This window comes from Macrobrachium rosenbergii, chromosome 9 (genome assembly GCF_040412425.1).
Source record: "Macrobrachium rosenbergii isolate ZJJX-2024 chromosome 9, ASM4041242v1, whole genome shotgun sequence".
NCBI lineage: Eukaryota > Metazoa > Arthropoda > Malacostraca > Decapoda > Palaemonidae > Macrobrachium > Macrobrachium rosenbergii.
Genome location: NC_089749.1, coordinates 29861114 through 29886551, shown reverse-complemented (window position 1 = coordinate 29886551; position 25438 = coordinate 29861114). Strand labels below are relative to the sequence as shown.

Below are 25438 nucleotides of genomic sequence, written 5' to 3'. Positions count from 1 at the left end.
GCTGTATGTTTCCAATAATGGATTTGTTTCTCATGGCTCGTGGAAATTTTGATAAAGAATGTATTGATAAAGCTTAGCTAACTTTACTTTTGTATGTATGTATGTATTGTGGGTGTGTGTGTATACATATATTATTATTATTATTATTATTATTATTATTATTATTATTATTATTATTATTATTATTGTTGTTATATTAGTAGTAGTAGTGAAAGAGAGACCAGGAAACATTATACTTTCGGCATTTTTGAGGTGTGATCAGTTTTCGTATAGCTAGTGCATACGGTATATACAGTATACTGTACATATATACTGTATATATATTTTATATATATATATATATATTTATATATATATATATATATATATATATATATATATATATATATATATATATATATAAGTATTATACTTTATATGTGTGTGCACGCGCGCTTGTGCGCATATATACCTACACACACGGTCAAGGCCCACACACACGCACGCATACGTTTACAAGCACATCCACGGTAATATCATCATGTACAGAATATAAATCGTTGTTCTGACAGCGATGGTCACAAGGTACTTTAACATTGCAATATCGCAGTGTTCACTGACAGTTACCAGCAGATTGCTTGTATTTCATTGTAAACGAGGCGCATTTTATCGCGAGAGGCTCATTCATATTTATCGTGGCGTTGATTCACGTTCATATGATTTACATCCAAGACTGAAGCAGAATATGATGTAGACTCAGCCCGGGAAAATTCATCACTTGGAGGCATGCATTGAGAGCAATTACCGGGCGAACAATACCCTGATTTCTCGCTTTAAATCCAGCCATCACGGCGCCCTTGATGTACGGGATACGATTAGCCACGAAGGAAATCACCTGAAGACTCCGACTGCGTAGAGCGTAGCCAGGTATTTTGGTGTTGTGCTCGTAAATACTAAGGTAATCATTATCTTGTGCCCCGAATTAATTCTGCGGAGAACTTTTCTGTGCGCCTGTCTTCCCAGGATCTGCAACAATGCACTGCTAATGACAGTAATTAAGTGTTATTTTTCCATGTCGTACCTAATTTATCACGTTTGATTTTCGAAGTATAGAAGAACAGCGAAGACTCGGTTCTCCATCATGAAAATGAAAATCTTAAATTTCCTCTTTCATATATAATCAAGGTTTGTAGTGTGTGTGCACGGAACTAGTTTTACTAAAGTAAAATTTCAAAAGCTGAGATGCACAAGGCTTTGTTCCTTTATCGATCGACCAGGCTTCGGCCAGAAGATTTTCTTTGCAGTTCCTTATAACATTCACCTTCATTATCCAGGTGATTTTCTTGCGTGGTGGCAGTAAGTGGGAGGTGCAATTTCATTCATGATATTCGGATTTCAAGTGAAACTGAAGATTATGCTGAATAATTTACCTCAGAAAGTGTAATTTAATTTTTGCGAGAGCAGTATTCAGCTGTATGGTGTGCACCTTTTTACAGTTTTCTCTTGCAGTTGTTGTTAGCACATAAAGAAACAATAAAGAACAGACACAAATATATTATTTACTTAGGCGATACTTAAATATACAGAATATGACTGTAATAACAGTCTGTTTATCAAAATTAATTTAGTTACGAGTACATGTGGACATGTTGGAGGGTTACTTCAAAACTTCCTTACTAGTAGGCAGCAGCGAGTTGCTGTTGACGGGATCTCTAGCGCACATTGACCTATAGTGTCTGGCGTTCCACAAGGTAGTGTTCTGGGTCCGCTGTTATTTTTAGTGTATACGCAAGTGATAACGGTTTTGGCCTGGAAAACAAGATTGTTCAGTATGCCGATGATGCAACACTTTGGGGTGTAGTAAAGTCTCCACTTATGAGAAATAAAGCTGTCTCAATCGTGATATGGAGTGGATCAGTGAATGGTGTCGTCGCTGGGTAATGAGGCTGAGCTCCAGTAAAATGAAAACACTACTGATCAGTAGATCTCGTACTGATTTTCAGCCCCCTTCTCCCCCTCAAGTGGATGGGACTCTGCTGAATGAGTCTGAAGCTTTGACTGTACTTGATGTAACTTTAGACTCACATGTTACTTTTGAGAAACCTTTAATGAAGGTGTCAGCAAATGCCACACGGAAGTTAGGTATTATACCGAAGGCCTCTTATGTTTATAAAGATGATAAAATCAGCGCAACCTGTTTTAGGTAATCTTTCCTTCATTTACTAGAATGCTGGTCTTCGGTGGGGATATCTGCTTCTGCCAGAGATTTATCTCTTTTGAACAGACGAGTTTGTGATGGTAGGTTACTGTTTTCTAACACCAGCAGTTATGACTTGTATTTTAACAGAGAACTTTCGCTGTCACAACTGATCCATAATCCTCTTTGCTGTCGAGAGCCGACAGATATGCTGAACAGCAGCACCAATATGCAGTAAATGCGCCAAGCTGTCGAACTATGCAATTTCAGAGGTCTTTAATTCCTCACGCCGTTGGACTGTGGAACCTCAAAATAGCGAAGATTCTCCTGGGGATTTGTCTTTTTCTAATAACTGATCTATTTTTTCTGTATTTCCTGTAATTTGGAACGTCCTTGTTTTGATTTGAATAATAATAATAATAATGAGGCTTTTGCATTACAGAATAATAATAATATATGCAGGCACGCATACGTTAACTAGTGAATCACTTCCTGGCTTTTTTTTTTTTCTAATTTTCAATATTTCTAATTCTCTGTTACATTGAGTCATTGATCGTTGGAAAATCGTTTTTTCTAATTTTCGAAAGTTACGGTTATAACTGTAGTCTAAGACCATGGTTTTAACACTTAAGAGCCAACTCCATTATCTCGAGTCTCCTTGGAAGTCAGTACATCCTTTATAACCATCGTGTAAAACAAACTTTATGAATACATAAGAACTTGCTTTTTCTAATAAACTTATTATGATCTTAAACTTATATGTTTAATGCAAATTTTATCTAAAATTCATGCAGTTTACTTTTCGTACTCGCGTGTTCAGGTGAGTCTACTATTTCGAGGTCGCCTTTTTACCGGGCGGTTAGTGTTTACTTTCGGATTTGGCGCCATGTTGATGGGGCTGGAGTTCGCGATAGGCAGCAAGGTGTCAAGGAGTCAGCCTCTTTTATTCGCTGTTATATTATGGCTCTTACGAAATTGCGCAGCAACGTCAACTTTATGGCCAGTTTCTCAAAGCTTTGAGAAAATTGAAAAAGTTCACAGCTATTCATATTTCCCTTACTCTCTCCCACCCTCCCTTTCTCTCCCTTTCGGTGAGTGAACCTAGGAGGGTTTCGCGTGTGTTGTTCGACCAAATGCTCAAACGTTGTTACTGTTAAAGGATATGCATATGTAGAGAAGATACTGATCGCTTGAATGGGGCCATTAATTGAAGTGGCCTATTTAGACTATGGCTTTATCCTCTCGTTGCCTAGTGCTTTTGCTTTACGGACACAAGTAGCTCTCTCTCTCTCTCTCTCTCTCTCTCTCTCTCTCTCTCTCTCTCTCTCCTTAATGGCTTTATTGTTAAATGTGTTTATTCAAGCGCCCTTTGATGGCCTACTGTTCAGTACATGTACGCTGCCTAGTCGTAAATCAAAGTATTGGAAGAATATTTTTTTAAAATGTGGTTGCTGGTCCATGACATTCTCCACCCTGGCGGCGACGCGCAACAGATGACTAAGTGCCAGGTACCCAAATCGCTGCTTAAACAACATAAGCAAACTGGGAGTTAACGGAACGTTCTTAATCTCTTCACCTATCCTGGGAATCGAAGCCATGGGTATTTATATTGAACCACAGTATTATTACCTGTTGACTATGGTCTCATATATACTGTATACGGTATGTATGTATATATATATATATATATATATATATATATATATATATTTAGATTTATACTTTTATAGCATCTTTGCCTTGTTAAGAAGAAAAATGTGAGTTGGGCCTTTCGTCCCCAGTCCCCACAGGTTTCTCATAAAGGAAAATACTTGTTGGCTTATTGCACGGTTGGCTGAATCTCGTTGCCTATGCAGGAGGCGAAGACCTCAGCGGGACTCGAGCGATGCCAAGTGGACAAGATTTTAGGGGATCTAATCTCTTCTTTACAGGATCTGATCCCTTCAATCGGCGGCGCTTGTTTAGATTGGTTCTCCGATAGCAATCTGGGGAACCGTTTTGTTACGAGTCAATGGTTTTAGGTGAGAAGGAGAGAGAGAGAGAGAGAGAGAGAGAGTGAGTGAGTTTGATAAGGCAATACTTGTCATGATAGACTTAGCGTTATAGCTAATACTGTAATAAAAACACCTCCCTTTTCATTTTCTCTCTGAATATTTTATTTTATTTGTTGCTGCTCTTTAACATCGCGAAATAGTGAGAAAGAAAAAGGGAGACATAACTTAGTTCTTAGCGACATAAAGACTTCTTGCCCAGTCTAGTGGCAGTTTGAAAACACCTCAGATAATTTCGCTGCTTTTTTTTTTTTATTTCCTCGTCGTAGGTCACTGCATGAGGAGACATGACTGTTGATCGTCCCATGTAATAACAATAATAATTTTTAGAAATCTTTCTTCTTCGCAATTGCCGCTCGATGATAAAAGATGACCGAGAAATGCTCACAATTTGTTGCTGACCTTGTATGGAGGTCATGGAGAGGGATGTGAGGACGTTGTTGGGGGGTTAATAGGAGTGGGGTAAGGGGTAGGGATTAATAAGAAAACATATTGAGACTCCATTCCATCGACCCAAAATAGAAAACAAAACAATGCCACCGAATAATCCTGAGTTCCTTTTATACCGAATTTGCATAAGATCTTGTCTTGGGATGAAAGAAAAAGAAAGAAAGTAACATTCCACTCATATTTTCCAGAGCCAGTCACCGACAAAGCCATTTCTTTTTACCATAAAGAAAGAGGAGTATCTCAGATGGTCTTGGAACAGAAGTAGATTCTGTACATCCTTATTGCTGTCAGGGCTGCAAGCAAGCATTGCTTGATATTATAGGCATTGTCGATGGAGATCCTGAAGCAGCGAAAGAAAGAGAGAAACCTGTTTCGGTTCTCTGCTTCGTCAGCATTTCTATAATACTTGCTTTTTATTCATAGCCACAAAAATAGTATGAATATGCATTATCTCCGTCGCTCTTAAGAGAATCTTTTACTTTTCCGTAGCCTTTTTACTCTACTTTTACTTCTTATGTTCGCCTTCCTTCGCTCTTTATCGCTCTTTTGTGTTGTTAAGTTCTGAATTATTGTTCATTCCACTCCATAAGTCTGTGCATATATCATGCCCAAGTACACTTAATGTCGTCATTAAATGCTCTTCCTTAAATGTGGCTCAGGACTAGAGATGTTGGCCGCGTGTGCTTTGTATTCTGATGCTTTCATGACTACATGCAAGTACCTGATGCTCAGTAATATCATCCCTGAATTTGCCTTCGGTTGATTGATAGTACACGCCTTACAGCTCTCTCTCTCTCTCTCTCTCTCTCTCTCTCTCTCTCTCTCTGCATATATATATATATATATATATATATATATATATATATATATATATATATATATATATATATATATAATGTGTGTGTAGTAAGAGAAAAAAAAAGAGATTATACGATCTGTATATGCAGGAACAGATAGTTTAGGTCATTTATTAAATTTTGTATATATTAGTAGGCATTAAGCAATTAAGTTTTGTTCACTATGTATTCTCCACCAAGAATCAACAATTCTTCTTGTTCAGCCTCTTTGGTTATATCCAAGTCAATAAACAGGTTAAAGTAGCTGGTAAACAAATAATTGAAATATTTTGAGGTATATGATGATATATAGTGACTTTTTTAAGCTGGCGGTAAATATCCGCAGTCGATATCAGTGAAGCTCATCGCTGTTCAGCACCGCCAGAGGTTTCAGTTCAAATGCATTTTCCAATAATATGCAAAGTAAAAGCTTCAATGATACCGACAGTGAGTATGTACCCTAAGCTGAGAACGAAACAAAAATAGCTATATTTGACAAAATCTAAAGAGAATTAGGTTCATTTTAATATGAAACCTCGCCGAAGTCGAAACAGCTGTTTTTACGAAATATTTTTAATGAAATATTTATGATAACAGAATTCGCAATTTTAGTGGAACTTTGACTCGTCCACCGAGAAGAGTTGTTTGACGGGGAATGACAGATGTCTTCTGCGATCAAACAGTATATGTAATTTGGGAAACGGAAGGTGAAAGCGACTTGAAGGTGATGTTAAACAGAAAATTAAGTGTTCTTTAAGAAACAGGAAAAGAATCTGAAGATTGTTCACTTGATTGGCAAGCTCCCACAATAGAACACCCATATATGAAAAAAGTATTTTGTACAGTTTTGAATGATAATCAGATAGAAATAGTGTATTCACCCCAATCAGAAATTTGCCTTAAAACAGATGATCCTAAGAATTTTTTTTCTTTTTTTTCTTTTGCGAAATGAGCTAAGATAGACCTGCGTTATAGCGATTCTATTGAATTAAGTAATGGGGAAAATCATTTGGCCGAAAGCTCAATACAGAATGGCGTTACCTTGAAATAATCATTAGAAAAGCGAAGTTGTTCTCAGGAATTTTACCTCGGGAACTGATCTTCTTCCTCTCGCCAAATAGCACTTTTGCCTTGTAGGAAATGATCTGACACTAGAATTCGCGCGTTCATCATCGTTATTCTGAGAGGCGGTGAGTGAACGGAGAGTTGGATAGTGCTTGTGCGTGTGTCTTTCTGTCTGTCTTTGTCTGTGTAAGCAACGAATATTCAACCTAACGGAAAAATCGCAAGCAGTTTCCTGTATCTCAAGTTTGGGTGTTTCATAAACGCATGGCAACACATTGATACGGAGTCAGAATAATACTTTAACAATGAATTCAAAGAAAAAGGTAAACGTGTAAGCTATAAGTACAGACGAAACAAAGGATGTGGTAAAATAAAACAAAGTCTATATATATATATATATATATATATATATATATATATATATATATACATATATATACGAGTTCTTGCAACGGAATAAGGAAATATCAAAATTTTATTTGACCATTTATGAGTGCCTTGTAAAAGCCAGTGTCTGAGAGAGAGAGAGAGAACTGCAAGGTTTACAGGAAATAAAAGCATTTGATGATTGACTTGACCTACCTGGATGTGCCTTGATACTGAATAAGTCTTTATGCTCTATAATTTTAGATCATCTTCTATACGAGAGTCGTTTTCAACAAGCTCTCATCAGCTGAAAGACGCCAAAGTGGATGGCGGTAATCATTGAACTGATTCTCTCTCTCTCTCTCTCACACACACACACACACACACACACACACACACACACACACACACAAATCTGCACACATGAAAGTTTAATTTGGTTGATGATTCCTGTTATTTCTACCCTGCAAAGTTCTCTCATGGACCCTCTTTTTTTTTTTCTTTACTTTTAGCATTTCTATTTTACATTTTATTTTGGTGTATATTTTCTCTAGTTTCATGGAATGTCAGCCGTAATTGCTTTTTGTCACGCATAAATGAAACTCTAGAATTATGTAAATACTAGAAAATTCTCGTTTTTTTTTATTGCAGGGAATTTAAACTCTCTCTCTCTCTCTCTCTCTCTCTCTCTCTCTCTCTCAATATATTTAACTGAACCAAGTTTGGTCGTTTCTACCCCTCCAAACTCATTATTTCATATATTACTTCAACTGTTACTGTGCTCTTAGTAGTGGTTCGATCACTGCTGCCTTTCACATTATTTGTTGATGCTGCTTTTACTCTTCTTCAGCGTGTGAAGGTCTTAAAATTTACCTTACGCTTCGTGTGTAGAACCCATCATGTACATAGACAAGAAAAAAAATGGCTGAAATGGTTCAAACAAAATCACGCCTGTGGCGTTGGGCTATGTTAAACGATACCGAGTTATCAATAGTCTGACTCATCTAACTTTGTAGTTATCTATAATCACAAGTGTCATCTCTCGATTTGTGCAAGATATCTTGGTGTTTTTTTTTTATTTTGTTTCAGGGAAATACTTTCGTAAATTGCAGTTTTCTTCATCGACCATTATATGTTTGTTTGTGTAACTGCTATTATCTGTATAGGACTCGTATGTCAGATTACCAGTCAAAACAAAGTCAAATTAAATTGAAATATTTATATAACATATATATATATATATATATATATATATATATATATATATATATATATATATATATATATATATATATATGTGTGTGTGTGTGTGTGCGTGTGTGTGTTTATATGTATACATGCACATATATAATATGTGTCGTGTGTATTTTCAGTAAGTATTGAGAACTGTGAGGTTAAGCCCCTCTGGAGCCACTCCTGATGGCAAAGGGCGAATGGTCACATAAACAGTAGATTCAGGTGTTACCATTTTCAAATTCCTTGAGAAACAATACTCACGTAACAACGCCCACTTAACCTAGCATTAAAAAAACTCCATCTCATCTGCCTTCGAGCGTATCTGGGACACCCACACCAAACACCCCCTCGAACGGCTTTTCTTCTTTGCCCGCCGTTGTAACATCAGCCCTCCTGCAAGATGTCTGTCACTAGCGTATGATTACAACAATAACAGATCAGGAGATCGAGAATTCGGTGGGTAGCTGAGGCCAGCTGAAGCAACCCCTCTGCGTTGAGTCAGTCAACGTGTGTGTTGGTGTTGGTGTTCCCGCGCTTGTGGCTCGAGAATCCCTCCCGAATCTCATGTCGCCATTATTAGGGTCATTATTGGATCCTATGGCTGCCCGGAACGATATTGGCAGGGTCACTCTATACCCTTTTTGATCCTTGGTTTGGGTTAGGTTGCGCGGAATACGGCCCTTCAAACTCAGGGAAGTGTCCGACGTCCCCGCATGTGGATTTGGACGGTGCTTTTGACTAAATTCGCAAACATATTTAATGATCATGAATGGAGCTTCTGAAAACAGAGAGCCTTCTGAATGAGGAGAGAACCTGTTGGCAGAGGAGTTAAGGCTGTTTTTATTTTCTTCATCTCTTACGAAGGAGAGTTTTTAAGGTCCCGCTGTATGCATAATAAAAGTGAAATCTTCATCATTTTCAAAGGCTTTCTGGTTAGGTAAATTTTAATCCATCTATGTATATTACATGTTTAATAGAGGTCAAGACTTACAAATTACTGCTCAATTTTATAAAATCATTCTTTGCGTAGAAAAAGAGGAATATGAATTAATTTCAGACCTAATAACGTCAAGGTCCACGTTAAAACAATACGCTCATATATCCGTTGCTAACTTCGCTACAGCTACTTCCATAATGATATACGAGTATGTTCATAAGTATTATTAATAAAATCTAAAATTTTATTTTCTGAAGAGTGTATGCACACCACTTGTCTTTTGATGTTCTAAGACGCCATATAACATGAACGTTGGTGACTCACGTCCTGGAATTTATTAACTGCTGCTTATTTATTTATTTAATTAGTTGTTTTCTTTTTTATATTACTGCATTTAAATTTATTTTCTATTTTTAAAGTGTTGATCTATTCTGCGAAAGTTAGCTCATCAAACTAATTGCCCTTTTTTCTTCGTCTACGTGAACGGACGCATATTATAAATATGAATGATAAATCTTTCACTATTTTATCACCTTTCACTATAGAAGTAAACGTTTAGCTGCCCTGAATTATGTGCTGCCTCACAAGCCTCTGCAGATTTCATGTCTCCGCTGTTGGCTTCTTCACGTTGATTTTCATTATGATACCTTGATTTATGCAAGACTCCTTGTCGTTCATGGATCCTGTGAGAGCAGCGAGGAAAGGCATTTTACGACGTTCTTCAGTTCATGTGACATGTGTATTGAGGGCGGGCATCCCTAACATTGCTCCGTGATGGATGGGGCCGGGCCTCGATTCATAAAGCAACACGAGTGGTCATGCCGTCGTTGTCTTTGTTGGTGATGATATCATTGTTGATGTTTTTGTCGCTGTTACTAGTACCAGTGCTGCCCCTGCTCATAGCTTGGTTTTAGAAGTTTTCATTACCTTTTATTCCTTAATATTGTATTATCAAATATTTGTGAATCAGACGCTCCATGCGAATGTCTTTGATGTAAAACTACATACCACCTCCGGTTTTCTGTTGCTATTGATGGTATCAATGTCGTTGTTGGTGTTTCTACTACTACTGCTGCTGCTACTGCTACTGATGCATTTGCTGCTGCTTTTCGCACTCTGGCACTGTTGTTGCTTACTGTAAATGACCGTGACTGTAATGTAACACCCCCCCCTTTTTTTTTTTCATCATAAGTTAGTGAGTCAGCCAGGCATTTAAATTTTTTTTCTTCCTTTCTCCCTCTCGCTTGGTGCCTTTCTTAAAGCTGTTATATATTAAATGTAATTGTACAAGCATTGAGACAAAGTCTTTAATATAAGTTTTGGGAAGCAAGAGCGACTGCCACATACAGTATGTAGCATGGTAGCTCATGAACGTCAAGGATCAAGTGAGTGTGGGATGCTTCTTGAAAAGTAAGACAAAGGAAGTGTTTCAACCATATTCAAACTTAAGGAAAACAACCGATATCCTATTTGAACATTATAGGAAACAGCAAGGCAGTACCTCTGCAGCTTCTCGAATATCTGTGAGGTTAGTAACAAGATACTGTGTATCTGTTAGTATCAAGTCGAGTCGAAGTAACAGCCAAATTTCACCCTTAAATGAATGTGATATACTGCTGGCAGGTACCAAATGTCAGGTTAGTGAGAGTTGTAATCAACATTTCTTGACTGTACACATTGGTAACTATTGTAAAGCGAAGAAAAGAAAAAGTTCTTTGTTAACGGCCATAGTTATCGACCAAAGAGCTGTCCTTTTTCTTTGTCAACCTGTAATGAAGGATACTGTAGTAACCAACTGCTTTTCTCATATAAGGTGGTCCCTGTCCGTTCAGTTATAGTCCAACTTTTATACATCATATATACTCGTAATGTATTTTATATATATATAAATGAATATATATATATGACTGTGAAATATTTTCTGTTAAAAGAGAATCCAATCAAATATAAGGAGCCCATAAAAACGCCAAAATGTGGAAAATAAAGGCTATATTCCTGAGGAGAGAGACAGTTTGGTCTCTGAAATATAGCCATTATTCCACATTTTGGCGTTTTTATGGGCTTCTTATATTTGATATATATATATATATATATATATATATATATATATATATATATATATATATATATATATATATATATGTGTGTGTGTGTGTGTGTATATATATATATGTGTGTGTGTATATATACATATAAAGAAGAGTGTATGTGGATTAGGTGTCTGTTAAGAAACGGTTATATGAAATGTTTGAAAATAAAATGAAAAGCCGTATATGGCAGACATGGACCCAGAAAAATATTATTTTACAATCAGCAGAGACAATGTGGAGGGTGTTAAGGATGTATGACAGCAAAGATAAGTTGTTGAAAACAATAAAAAGCACCTGGATCAAAGGGAAGCCTGTGTTAGACTATGTCGACGGGAGAGGGTGATGGGTTTGGTGCAAAAGTAAAGCTTACGCAAGGGTGTGACATGTGTCTGTAGGTAGTCAAGACCTTTCTGGATGGAGTGATGCCGTATAGAAAATGAGAGTAGATGTAGGAACAAAGTTTTCGGATAAGAAAATGAGGCACGGATATAGTTTGGAATGGATGTTGTAACCAAATGACGAGGAACTGCAGAATCTGAAAAAGTTTTAAAAGTGTATGCAAAGGCAATGGTTGAGAGTAAATGTGAGCAACAGTAAGGTTATGTGGATGAATGGAAGCCAGGGTGATGGAGCATTGAATGCTATGGTCGAAGACTGGCAGCTCTTGATAGGTATCAGTCTTTGGGAGTAACTGTAATGGACAATGGCCTGATGAAAGAAGAGGTGAGTTACAAAGGCAAAGAAGTAAGTAAGACTGGCGCAAAAGATAGGAATTGGCTTGAAATGTTAATGGAAGCCAAGTTGGTAATGTATGAAGTGAGTGTTGACTCAACTCTCTTTTATGGCTGTAAAATGAAATGTAGATGTTGAATGTAAATGAAAGCAAAAGTGAAGTAATGAAAAGGTTGGCATATATGAAGGTTGGTTTGGTCATGCAGAAAGAATGGATGATGATCGATTAGTATATAAACTGGGGTTATTAGGAAGGGGGAAGAAATGAAGGCAGGATTGGTGGAGTGAAAAAACATTTTAAAATGAATGGTCTAAATATCCAGGGAGCACGAGAGTGGTCTCAAGACGGAGGTGATAATGGCATATTGCTTCGTATTGTTTGACGCACTGCTGGTGAGCCTCGTATGTAGATGTATAAAGCAGTTTAAGTTGTGAAATTGTCCCGAGAGGGGCTCATCCACGATTCAGTAGCTGAAGTTTGTAAATGACAGTCACCTGGGCTGTCTTCCGTGTGATCCAACCTAATCACGGAAACGGTTCAATATTAGATGAATATATACACACACATATACAGTATATGTGTGTGTATATAAATTTACATATATTCGCCCTTTTCCCTTTAAGGGTACAGTTCTTAGACGCGTTTCCCTTTCGGTTTTCAGCAAGTATTTTAGAATGCGTTGCTAACCCCGTGCATTTACTTACTCGCCACAGTTGACTAACTACTAGATACCTAATTTATTGCCTAGTTCAACAGAGGCAGACTGGTATTCAAAGAAACATGCCCTCACGTTGGCAATCGCCATATCCACTAGATCATGAGGTCCCGTATGTACATATATGTGGATATATATGTTTTAGTACTGTCATCTTCTGATGCCTTTGCTGATTATTCAAGCCTTTGGAACTCTGTCTGCAGCCGGATGTAGTTGCTCCTTCGGGTTAAGACCCGACGAAACTTGTTATATATTCAATAAGTATCTTATTACTAAGGTGACTACAGTGGGAATGTCTCGCCGGGCTTCTCTTGCGCCGGCTGCGTTATGTAACTTGGCGATTAGGTCTTATATAGAAATGCGAAGAGAGGAATTTCTCATCAGATAAGGGAGTTCGGGCGTCGGAGGGGCTCATTGGTATTCTGCTCTTTGAGAGACGCTCCGAGGAAGGATTAGCATTTGCAGAATGATTTTGTTTATAGCTTTGGCGTCAACTTTATATAACGTATAATGTCTGGGTGCCTGTTTTTTGTCTCATTACCTTCATGCACTGCATGGTTTTTCGTATTGTGTGCAATATAGCCTATACATCCATATATAAACATAAATATACATATATGTTTGTGTGTGTGTTTAGCCGCGACCGGCTGTTCATCCTTATTAAAGGAAAGGTTGACTGAAAGATTGTCGCACTGCACTTTACTTGTGGAGATTCTTTATAGTAGATTTGGGGAAAATACAACTCGAGCAATCCTTCGCAACAGCCACATGTTTAGGAACGTTGGCTCTGCATGGACTCCACACTTCCCGGTTGCCGTCGAAATCCTCCATGACTCAGGGGATTGACTGGCTAGCTGCAGTCAGTTAACTCTTTCTCTGCATGGGAGTACCCTGAGTGACTTGCCTGTCGTCCTCGGTGTTTTATAGATTTTGTTCCTGTCCCCAAGTAGGCGTGTAATTTCCTTTCAGGGGACATCATTGGTTATCGTTGTTTCAATATAACAAATGACCAAAAAGTGGGCGGTGTTATTCATCGTCATCATGAAAAATTCATTTATTGAGGGTGGTTAAACTTAAGTACTTTTGATCGTAACCATATTGCAAGGTTCTTAGTATCATCCGAGTATGTGAAAATAAACCCAACTCCAGTAAAATCAGAGCATCACGTTTATCAAAAAGCTTTTAACCCTGGTTCTCAGTGCCTCAACCAGGTACTTCACATAACGTATGAATAGTCACTGGCACAGACCTAGTTTATGTTTTGTCTTTGATAGTGAATCCATTACGAGAGGCCAAAAAGCTCGAAAAGTTCAAACAAAGAAGAGAATGTTTACTTCTGCCTGAGTGCGTGTACTGTATGGGCATGACATCACCTAAGTTCATTACATTAATCATTGAACTAGCACAGTGGTTCTTAACCTTTTTATTGCCACGCCCCCTTAAGAGTTGGTCATTCCCTCCACGGCATCCCCCCCTTGCATCTGTGAGTAAAATTCTCTCCCAGATTTAAAGGAAAATGAAAAAAAGGAGAAAGAGGGGTTTCGAGGGATAGGGAGGGAAGTAAGTAATTACAAAACATGGTAAGCCCAACGAGTCTAATCAGAGTAGCAGACTATAGGAAACTAACGTTATAAGGCGATACTTTTGCATTTTTTCATATTCTGAATATTAGTTCCTCACTTCTGTCAAGAGAATAAGGAATATAATTAGAGAGTTTTTAATTTTTTCCTAGGGCTCGCGCCTCCCCTGGAAATTGCTGACGCCCCCCTATGGGGGGCGCGCCCCCCAGTTGAGAACCACTGAACTAGCAGGTATATATTTTATATATATATATATAGAGAGAGAGAGAGAGAGAGAGAAAGTTTAAAAATACAGTATTACTTTTAGTAACTCAGTGGACGAGATATACGATAACGGGACGGGAATAAAGCCATCTGAATGATTTAGCATGCACGCAGACCAAGAGACTTAAAGGGAAGGTTTTAGGCTAAAAAGCCTTTTCAAGACTTTTAGTCACATCCATTCACAGTAACTTTGACAGCGTTTAACAATGGTCGAAGAAATAGGGATAAGAATAATTGATTGATTTGTGAAATGAAGGCTGTCAAGCCCAGCACTGAAAGGGCACTTGCGGCCTTTCAGCACACAGGGCAGTGAAAAGAGAGAGCTGGAGTGGTTGGACAGCAAGATCAAGAGGTTCAGAAAACAAAGGAGATGAAGCACAGGGATCTAATGGTGGAACTGGGAGAAAATCTCATAGTTGCTCTACGAAGTAATAGGTAAGTTTGTGAAGAGAGGAAGTGGGAATGGAGGTAAAGTAAAAGGCTAAAACGTGGGTGTAGCTTGGGGCCGAAGAGACATTGCCAGCACCTTTTTTTATTTTTTTATTAATGCTACAGTGAGGTGCGCAAATAGGTCCCTCCTTCTGGGGTAAAAGGAGAGTAAAAGCAGGAGTAGTGATGGCAAATTCCAGGTAAATTAATATGCCCCTCATATTAAAAAAGTAAGGAGCATGATAGCATAGGGACATATCAGCTTCAGACATTTTTCATTAAATAAGCTAGTAAAACTAAACTCGGAATTAGACTTTATTAACAGCTTTAGCTGTCAGTCAAATTATATTTCTAAAAAGATGTTGGCTTTCTATATTTCTTCACAAGTTTCTTAAGAAGCTTGTCAGTAAAGCTGACATTTACTTCAGTCTCTACCTTCCACACAAGCATTTTCAAGTCTTCAGAACTGAGCAGCTCACTCGAAAAGTCATAATATTTGCATATTTGAATAAAAAGCTGGGAGTCCTAATACTTCAAAATTAGAATCTGTTCCTGTATCGGAAGCCTGTTTTATAAGGGTCATTATTATTATTAATGATCTCAAGTACTCCGGATATATGAAATTGACATCAAATAACACATCACTATTATTGCATGAGATTAAGTCATCAGTAAAACTTGTAGAAGTGTAGCTGCATCTCAGTCTGTCACCAGTATGATAAATACTCAAAAAAATTTAACTCACAAGAATATGAATATAAACTGGCGATAATAGGACTACAATTATCAACTGTATGGATGCCTATCACTTATTTAGTTATTTTATTAATTAATTTAATAAAGTTTTTCTTAATGAAAAACTTGAGTGTATTCGCAGTTTATTTTAGTAATTACGATCTTTTTATCGTTATAGCATATTTCTCAAGCTGGAAAAATATTATACAAGCACCAAGTACATCGAATGAAATTTATATATACTCGTATATGTATATATATATACAGTATATGTATATACGTATAAGGATAAAGTACATCGAATGAAATTTATATATATTATAATATATAATGTTCATTTACACACTGATTTCTAGGTCATTCCTACTCGTCTCCCTTTGCTTCTTTCCTAAATTACTATTTTCTTTCTTGCTCTCAACCTTATTCGGTAAGTTAAGTGGTTGCACAAGTGGTGTGTTTACAATATATATATATATATATATATATATATATATATATATATATATATATATATATATATATATATATATATGTATATATATACATACACACACACATGTACTGTATATTATGTGTGTTTGAGTTTGTCCCTAGTTATAATAAATGTATAGATTGCCTATACTGTGTATAGATCCTTCAGAAGGGGGTTATACTGACTGTCATTGTCCTATACTGCGATAATTCAGTAGTCATCTTTGATATGATTCGCTTCATCGATGGGTGATTGATGACTAAAATTTGCGCTGGAGGATCCATCGCCAGGTGTTGTTACTGTGTCATAGAATTAATAATAATCAGTCCTCGCTCTCTGGCTTTCATAATCGTCTCGGGTCTCACACCGGGCTCCTGAGGTTGCCTCCAAGTTCCTTAGCTGTGGATTGATAATCATTTGTTATTGTTGATTATGTTAGTAATAATCAATTACAGTAACCGCTGGATCAAAGTAAAGCTTAGAACCACAATTAAGCCAAGCCATGATTAACGTTTGTGACTTTAGGTGACATGCTGTACCATAATTTGCGAATGTTTCTGTCCCTTTGTTCAGTCTGTCGCTGACGTCGGAGAGCTTGAAATCCTTCCTGGGACGGATTCGGAAGCTTAGTCGTCCGTCACCTCTTCACTTGATCATGCTAAACGCCGTATTTCTCTCTCTCTCTCTCTCTCTCTCTTGATTCTGAGGTAGTGGAAGAGTCAAGGTTTGCATGACTAGATGTTTTAACCAAAGTCTTCTTAATCATATGATTATGAATGTTCGTTGTCATCAGCATCTTTATTTATGGTCGGATATTGCTTTTGAGTTATTCATTAATCCCTAATATTTCTGCATTTTAACTACTACTGAGTGACAACGAATAATTGTTGACTATTAATACGTAACATGTCTTCATTAATATCAAGCAGAAAAAGGCGAAATTAAAAATCTTGATGAATATTTTGCACAACTTTTCGTTCTTCTCCTTCGGGTCAGCCCTAGGAGAGCTGTTAATCAGCTCAGTGGTCTGGTTAAACTAAGGTATACTTAACTTTTCATTCTTCTATTTCATTATTTACTATTTATCTTGTGTCAGTTTTCCTGCGAGGATGTATGCTGTTAAACTCTACGGATGAAACACGTTACTATTCAGGAAACTCTGTGTGTGTGTGTGTGTGTGTGTGTGTGTGTGTGTGTGTGTGCATGGAATTCCATCATGCTTCAGTTTTGAGCGAGGTGTTAATGCCACTAGTTTTTATGTGTTGCAGTAATAACACACTTTCATCGATAATGAGAGGAAAACACGACCTTCCATAAAGACATCTAAAATAAATTTCCTTCATCAATACAAGCTCAGAAAATTCAATCCCCATCATTAAACCTTTCACTGCTGCAATCAAGGACCCGGACGGTAAGCGCAGAGACGCAAACCTATCTTATTAGACAGAACCCCTTCTGTCAATACCGTCTCCAGAGGTGCAATTTTCCCCCGTCTCGATTGCCATGTTGCAACAGCCAGGAGCATTGTTACCACACCCAGAACGGAGCCCAATTAAACCCTTAAGTAGATTTAATAAGGACACCATATGTACCAGCCATATGGAAATACTTTTCTATCATTTCGTTTCTTTATTTTTGGATGTGTCATATTTAAAAAGAATAGGGTAAACACTGCTGTAGATGTGAAAGAAACTTTCTCTCTCTTGCATAGATTTATTTTGATGCTCTCTTACCATTGATAGCGTTTTTATATAGAAAATTTATTATAGTGATAAGAATTTTCCCCCTTATTTTTCCGTTTTCATTGTTTAGTGTATTGTTACACTATTAAGTACCTTTTACGTGATATAAGTAACTATCGTATTTTATCTTATGCTTTTCTTTGTTTAATATCATTTCTCTCACCCCGAATCATAATTGTTAGAACATGGATCAGATCTCGTCGTAGAATGCGGCTTATAGTCAAAATGGGAAACCCTGCAGCCATGGCACCATATACTAGATCGTGTTTCACGAAGACAGTTAAATTTGTAACTAGGATGAAAACTTGATCATCAAACCCGGATGAAATGAATTGATATGACTTCTTGGAGACAAGATCCATTCTGAATCATAAGTAGTTTGCCTTTCATTTTCGCCAAGATGCTGACGCCGTTTGATGAACGCTTGTCCAGAGGAAGTTTGTGAGAAAATGCCCGGTTGTCTTTCAAATGAAGTGCAAAACATGGATTCCAAATGTAAGTCTGCTTCTTGCTTACTGATGCGTCTCTTTGCAATGGAATATATTGCCATGCAAAGTTTACAAGCGTTTGCTTGTTTAGTCGTTTACTTAATATGCCAAGTAAAATTTTTTCAGTGGAAATGGAATCTGATGAAATTAGGTCAATATTCTCTTCATCTTGATAGCTATGCGATAAATGGGCTTGGGAATGTGTGGTATCGGAAACTGTGCAGTATTATTGCAATGCATGTTTCGCTTTTTAGTTTATGATGTATTAAAATTTCATTCAGTTTTGTTCTGAAAGAATGTTTGTCAGTTATTTTCAAAGTTTTTTGAGCCTCTGTATGTGTGTCAGCACTCACATGCATATTTATGATATATATATATAATATATATATAATATAATATATATATAATATATATATATATGTATATATATAATATGTATATATAATATATATTATAGTGAATTTATTCATTTACGCACTTGCACAGACACAGCACTGATTATTATTTGAATAATAGCCGAAAGGTTTTTTGTAGAGTTGTAATTTCTTCTAGTTTCAGAAAACCAACGATTTACGTGATATTTTCTTGGTTAATCTTGACATCATATGCCTTATAATGGCACCTTGACTGATGAACTTAGCTAGATCTAATTACACTTTACAGAACTTTGACAACACCATACTTCAAAACTGAATCTCACCTGGCGAACGGAATGGTTTGTGATCACCTCTTCCAGCATCTGTTCTGGAAATGTGTAATCTCAGACTAGACGCTTTGGTGATGAGTTCATGCCCCTTCTGTTAAGATGCAGAATCCTCTTTGTGATTACACATTCCCTGAATTTTACATGCATGGACATCTTTAAGAGGCGTATCCGTACCTTCCCGTCGAGTTAATCCCAGTCCATTTTTTTTTTTTTTTTTTTTACTGTCGAGCTTGGTAAATTTAGTAGCGTTAAGTTACCCGTCACATTGTCCTCTTCAGAAAAAAAAATGCGTTAAGTACTGGATCTGTAACAAGCCGACTTGATAAATCTTGTGTCATTTAGATGCGGAATGCACAGGTTTTTCTCTACGGATTATTTCTTTTTATTTAGAGTACCTGTTCAGTGAGATGGCAGTGTGACCGGGTTATACAGTTAGCGGGTATTCAGTTCTTGGAAGTTAGGTTCATTTCCTGTTTCGCTGTTTCTTTCAATATTCCAACACTTGGCTGTGTGTATAACTTAGGGAAATTGGAGAATACTTGAAAAGACGTTTCTCAAGGTCTCCTAGCGCAAAGTTACTCTTTAAATTAGTAGACCATTTATTTTACTTCCAATTGTATTGCCTTTAATCAGTAATCAAAAGAGGCGCGTGTAGAAGTGCCTTTATCGTATGAAGCCAAATAAATATACTTTAAAAAAAATCCAGACGTGTTAGATTCACTGATTTTTTCCAATTGATTTATTATTTAAGCGACTCTTAAGCCAAGTGTTCTGACACCAAACATCATAGGCGTTTAATTCTTACATATTAGCGTCATCAGTTTCAAGTTACCCATGTATTTTTTCTTTGCCAGCGTTTATCTGATCAGTCCATCCATATTCAACGTATATTTTAGTCTCCACGCCACTTATCCCTCGAAAGTAAGGTTGCTCTTCATGGTGTAACTTCATAACGGCGACTATCTGATGACTATTTTTGTTTTGAGCTCCATGGATGTCAGATTTTCCAACCAGTCTTTCATCTTCTTTTCGTATCCTCATGAAAACAACTTGTGAAAAGAACAGCCTCTTATGCTCTGGTTCCCTCTCTAATTCTTCAGCAGATTTGTTTCGTTGCTGTGAAATAATGCTCGCAGAGGAACCCATGGGTCGAGTTTCCTTGGGTTCGCATTCCTCGTCATTCAGCCGGCTAAACCTAAGTATATCATGTAAAGAGAGACAATGTCTTCCTGCCGATGTGCATAATCATACGAGAAACATTACTCGCGTACATCACTACCTTAGGAAAGTAAAAGTGATTGGACTGAGCCTGCGCCAGCAACGACGACTTTTCGGGTCGTTTTTATAACTACGCGCAAAATAAAATGCTATTGTCTGTCTGCTCTTAGTGGCTGAAAAAAAAATTCATATCAACGATTCATAGATAAATTATCCATTACTTCCTTAGTGTCGTGTCATATTCCTTCTACGAATCAGCCAGTCATTTGGGTATGAATATGAAAAACTAGAATTGCATTACCGTCATCTTTACAGGTATCGATATTGACCACATTACAGTAGGTACTGTAATGGTGCACACTAAAAGTTCTATAGTATCTGATCTTGCAGTCAAGCCTTGTTTTTATAAATCAGAATCCTTAAGTGATGAATAATTAGTAACTTCTCGCTATATAGTGATTAATGGTAAAAATTTTTTGTAGTATAGTCACGTCTTTCAAATTCATATGCGTGTACATTTATATGTACTATATATATTTATATATACATATGTATATATTTGTGTTTATGTGTGTATATTAAATTATGTATATATATGTTGGTGTGTGTGTGTGTGTTTAAAAAAAGGAATACGCTTGGTGTTTTCACAGGTTTCTAAAGTCAGCAGTTGTCCTTGAATGATACATTGAAAGCAGTAGATTTTCTGTGCATGTGTTTGTGTGTTTTCTCTTTCCCCCTTTAACCGAGTCTTTCAATGGGCTTCGTCCCTCATCACCCCGGCGGCTGTGACACTCGAGTGTTCCTCGGAGTTATCACCCGAGACCATGACGTCAGTTTCATAAACAGACGCTGCGAAGTTTCTTTCTTTCTTTCTTTCTTTCTCTCTTTAAGAAGCAAAAGACGTGGAAGATGCTCATCTTGGAACATTGTGACAACAAATGGGGCGCCTTGGCGGATTTTTATTCAATCAGAGGATCGAGTCAGATGCTTCGTGAGGTCTGTGAGTTGGTGCCAGTGAGTTTCCTCGGAGTTTCCCACGCCTGTCAAAACGGGTATTAAGTGTTCGTGAGAGTGTAAACTGCCCTATCTTTTATGTAACATTTTTTTTTTCATCTTCGTTCTCTTATTAACTGCTAGTATTGTAAAGGACTGTAACCAGACCACTGAACCGCATTATGAACTTTCGCACAGCTGGCCTGAGTGATTCTACTTGAATGTGGGGGAAATTGGAACTGTATAAGATTAGTGAAGTTGTATAGTTAAGTTGGGGCCATGGGTGGAGTTGGAGGGGAGGGACTGCCGGATTCTGTAGAGGAGAAAGTCACCTTTTGGGGCAAGAAGGGAACTGCCATTCTTCAAATCAGAAACAAATGTGGGATGTGGTCCCGTGGCGGGTGTTCCCTACCCCTCTGTTTAATTGTTGTTTGTCTGTGTCTGTTTCGCGTTTATTCTGATTTAATTACCAAACCATGATATGACAAAAAAAATACATGACGTGTTTATCCGTGTTCGTAAGCACTTGTATATGCAGAATTTGTATGTGTAAATGCAGATACGCAAATGTAATTATACACGTGAAGTGTGGGCCTGTGTGTATATGAATATAAGGGAATATTTGTATTATATTATATTATATATATATATATATATATATATATATATATATATATATATATATATATATATATATATATATATATATATATATATATATATATTATATATATATATTATATTATATTGTGCTAGTCATATATCCAGGAAGTAATATCCCAGTTCCTGAAACGCTTATTAAGGCAAGAAATACCTTTTAAATACCGAAGTTTTCAAGTTTTTCTTTTAAAAAAAAAGAAAATAATGGACGACAACGTGACTGGAATCCTCAAATAAGAGAAATGCGTGAAAAGACGACATCCGATGAACGCTAATTGTAAACTGCAAGAAATCATGATATTATCCTGTTCTTCTCAATCGTCATAATTTCTGTGCGCGTTTTTTCTTTTGTTATTGTACTCATTCGTTTAGTGGTACGTTTGCTTTCAATCCTAGAGGAAAGTGTGGCACATTATATTATCATTACTTTAGTTCTAAATCACTAAATCCTCGTCCATACACATAGCTTACTGCACTCATAAATTTTATAAAAAATAATTATAATGTTTGTATATACATACATATACATATGTATGTGTGTTTTTGTGCGTATGTATACATAAGAATAATTGATTATCGTCTAGTGCAATAACCATTTGCAGAATTTAATTGATAAAGAATACATAATGGTCATTTTTATTGTGACAGGTTGCGCATCAAAGAGAAGTTAAGTATACCTTAGTTTTACCAGACCACTGAGCTGAGACTCATTACACAGATTGTTCAGATACTGATGCTCACGTTGCTGTGCTATGCCCTATTTGTATACTCTCTGTATGTCTTTTTTGCTATCCAGGTTTTATATATATATATAATTTATATATATATATATATATATATATATATATATATATATATATATATATATATATATATATATATATATATATAAAAGTGAGTGTGTATAAGTAGATAAATAGTTTGAAAGATAGGAGACGTCACCTCAGATCAAGCGCCTCCTCTCCCGATAAGAGCTCCGTTACATGTTCTTCAGAATCCGCTTGTAAACTTTGACCTGGTGCGTGAGGAAGGCTCATGCTTGGAAGGTCCTAATAACGGCCTTCGGATGTCGAAACCCCGCGTTGCACTTCTCTCCGATTCGATTGTGCTCAGGCTTTTCTCTGTTCGCGTCTGTCATTTCATTCGAAGGTGTCCTTATTTTCAGCAATAATAATAATAATAATAGTAATAGTAATAATAATAATAATAAGAAGAAGAAGTAGTAGTAGTTATAGGTTACGTTTCCTTGATGAATATCTCGTTCTGAATGATGATGACAACGAATATTTTAAGAGCACATTGTATGACTCAGTATGCCTTCTTTTCTGTCCTTTGGAAGACACTTTACTCTCTTAATTTTGTGATGCCAAGTGATAAATTTTCTTGGATACCTGCAATTATATGTTCGTCCCGTGCAGTGTAATGTGTCTAATTATTGACTTCTTAAAAATGTGGAAAGATTTCTACTGCTTGCCACGAGTTCTTTTTGATGGGTTTAGTGTGTTTGCACTGTTTATATGGAAAGGACGTTTGTAACATCTGTCCTTCATCTTTTGCTGGCATGTTATCTCTTTCTTTCGTTTGTCTTTATCACTGTTACTCTGCGCGGGCGTTTATGCGAACGAATAAACAGCTGAATATATTTTTAAAAAGAGAAAGTTTTAGCTTAACTGGACAACCCATCACAAAGGAAGTTTGAAGTCGTAAGTATGTTATCTACATGTTTCTCATGAAAAAGAACAGACTTGGTACTTTTAAAACCAAGTTAGTGGACAGATTAATCACCTGGATCTATGTGGGAATAAAGTATGGCGACTGACTTATTAGCAAGTTTAGCGGTGTCTTTTTTTACGCCTGGATTGTTCGACAGTCTGTTGTCTAATGGCAGCATAAGAGGAAATAGCCATAGAGCCTCGGCTTGGTGATCGTATAGCAGAGAACATGATACAGTAGGTGATAAGCATGGAGTCAGAAATCATTGATCAGCCATAGATATGATGGTAATTGTTGTAATAATATCCCTCCTGTTCCTTCTAGTGAAACAACCCAATTTTTATATCTTTGTCTTAAGAGTCAGTGATATATATGGGGATAAGACTGGAAATCAGAGACGGGAGCGGTGTTTGGTCAATCTACAGTAGGTAGACCTTCATAAGAAAGACCATAGGTGAAAACGCTTCATAAATGTTCCTTTCTTGCAATTTCAGGTGAGCTTCAGCTCGAGAAACCGATTCGCCCAGCCCGCGTGTACGCGTCTGCACCGTCGGGTCTGTACGTGACGAGCGTGCGCATCTTCTCCGACAACTGGTACACCAACTACGACATCCGGAATGGCACCTTCAACACCACCTACCTCCAGAACTACATACCTCGGTACTACCTCTACCAGTCTGGAACCACCGACCACAAGTACTTCTCCATCGACGAATACAGTGGGAATATCACCACAAACAGGTGAGCAAACTTCGAGAAAGAGGAACTGAGAGATAATTTAGAATTATTGATTATATTCAATATAGAATCATTGATTATATTCACAATTGCCATAGTTACTAAAACAGGGATGAATAATGACCATAGTTTTTGGGAGTCACAGTTGCAATAGTCAGTGAGAAAGATTGGAAGACAGTTTGGCATCACAGCTACACAATTACGTAGAAAAATAGATTAAAAATCGTGTGGTGTCATAACTGCCATAATCGGAGAGAGAGAGAGAGAGAGAGAGAGAGAGAGAGAGAGAGAGAGAGAGAGAGAGAGGTGGGGGCGGCAGTTATGTGTCGTTATAGCTGCTGTGGTTTCTGAAAGAGAGAGACTGGTGTCAAAACTACGAAAGTAGCAGAGAAAGAGAAAGAAAGAGAATATCATATTTAATATTAACTGCAGATGCAAACCTCTTTGTTTCTTATATATGAGTTTTCTTTTAATTTCCTCCCTTCATACTGTGGGAAATTTTTTATATTTTTATTTTTTATTTTTATATTTGCTCGTGTTTACTGGTATGAACGTGCGTGGGATGCTTCCTGGCGTGAGATTTACTCGATCCCATTTCTTTACTGTTTTCTTTGGTGGATATACTTGTCCGTTGTTTGCCACCCACCTGGGCACTTGAGTCTCGGCCAATACTAAAATCTTATTTTATTTCGTGAGTTCATCACAGCTTAGACTGCATATGTATGACCTGGGTAAATGTTTGTACTATGGTTCCCACCAGCGTGGATGGAGAGCAGAGCTTACATTCTTTCAGCTACATTCCAAAGGTTTTGTGCATAAATTAAAATGGAACAAATATAAATGCAGCAATGTTTGTTGTAATCTCTGTTATATTTCATAAAATTGGGAAGTTTTAATAGCATTTATATATATTTTTCAAATGCTACGTGCGAACTTGCATCTAATGTTAAAAAAATAATAGTTATACCTTATATGTGTGTGTGTGTGTGTTTGTTTATAATGTCTGAGTAACAGATGTGTTTTCTCTTTTGTATTTTCCGTTTGC

At 37.0% G+C, this 25438-nt stretch overlaps 1 protein-coding gene across 5 annotated transcripts in view; it reads left to right on the top strand.

The window, feature by feature from the left end:
• LOC136841666 (uncharacterized) overlaps positions 1–25438 on the top strand; it is a 270413-nt gene that overhangs the window by 206880 nt on the left and 38095 nt on the right. For all 5 annotated transcript variants that reach the window (XR_010854057.1, XR_010854056.1, XM_067108847.1 and 2 more), the window contains exon 2: positions 24150–24396. Coding sequence is in view for 3 of the 5 variants with exons in the window: in XM_067108847.1 (XP_066964948.1) it covers positions 24150–24396 (247 nt within the window). In the remaining 2 variants the exon portion in view is untranslated. The remainder of the gene's footprint in view (positions 1–24149; positions 24397–25438) is intronic.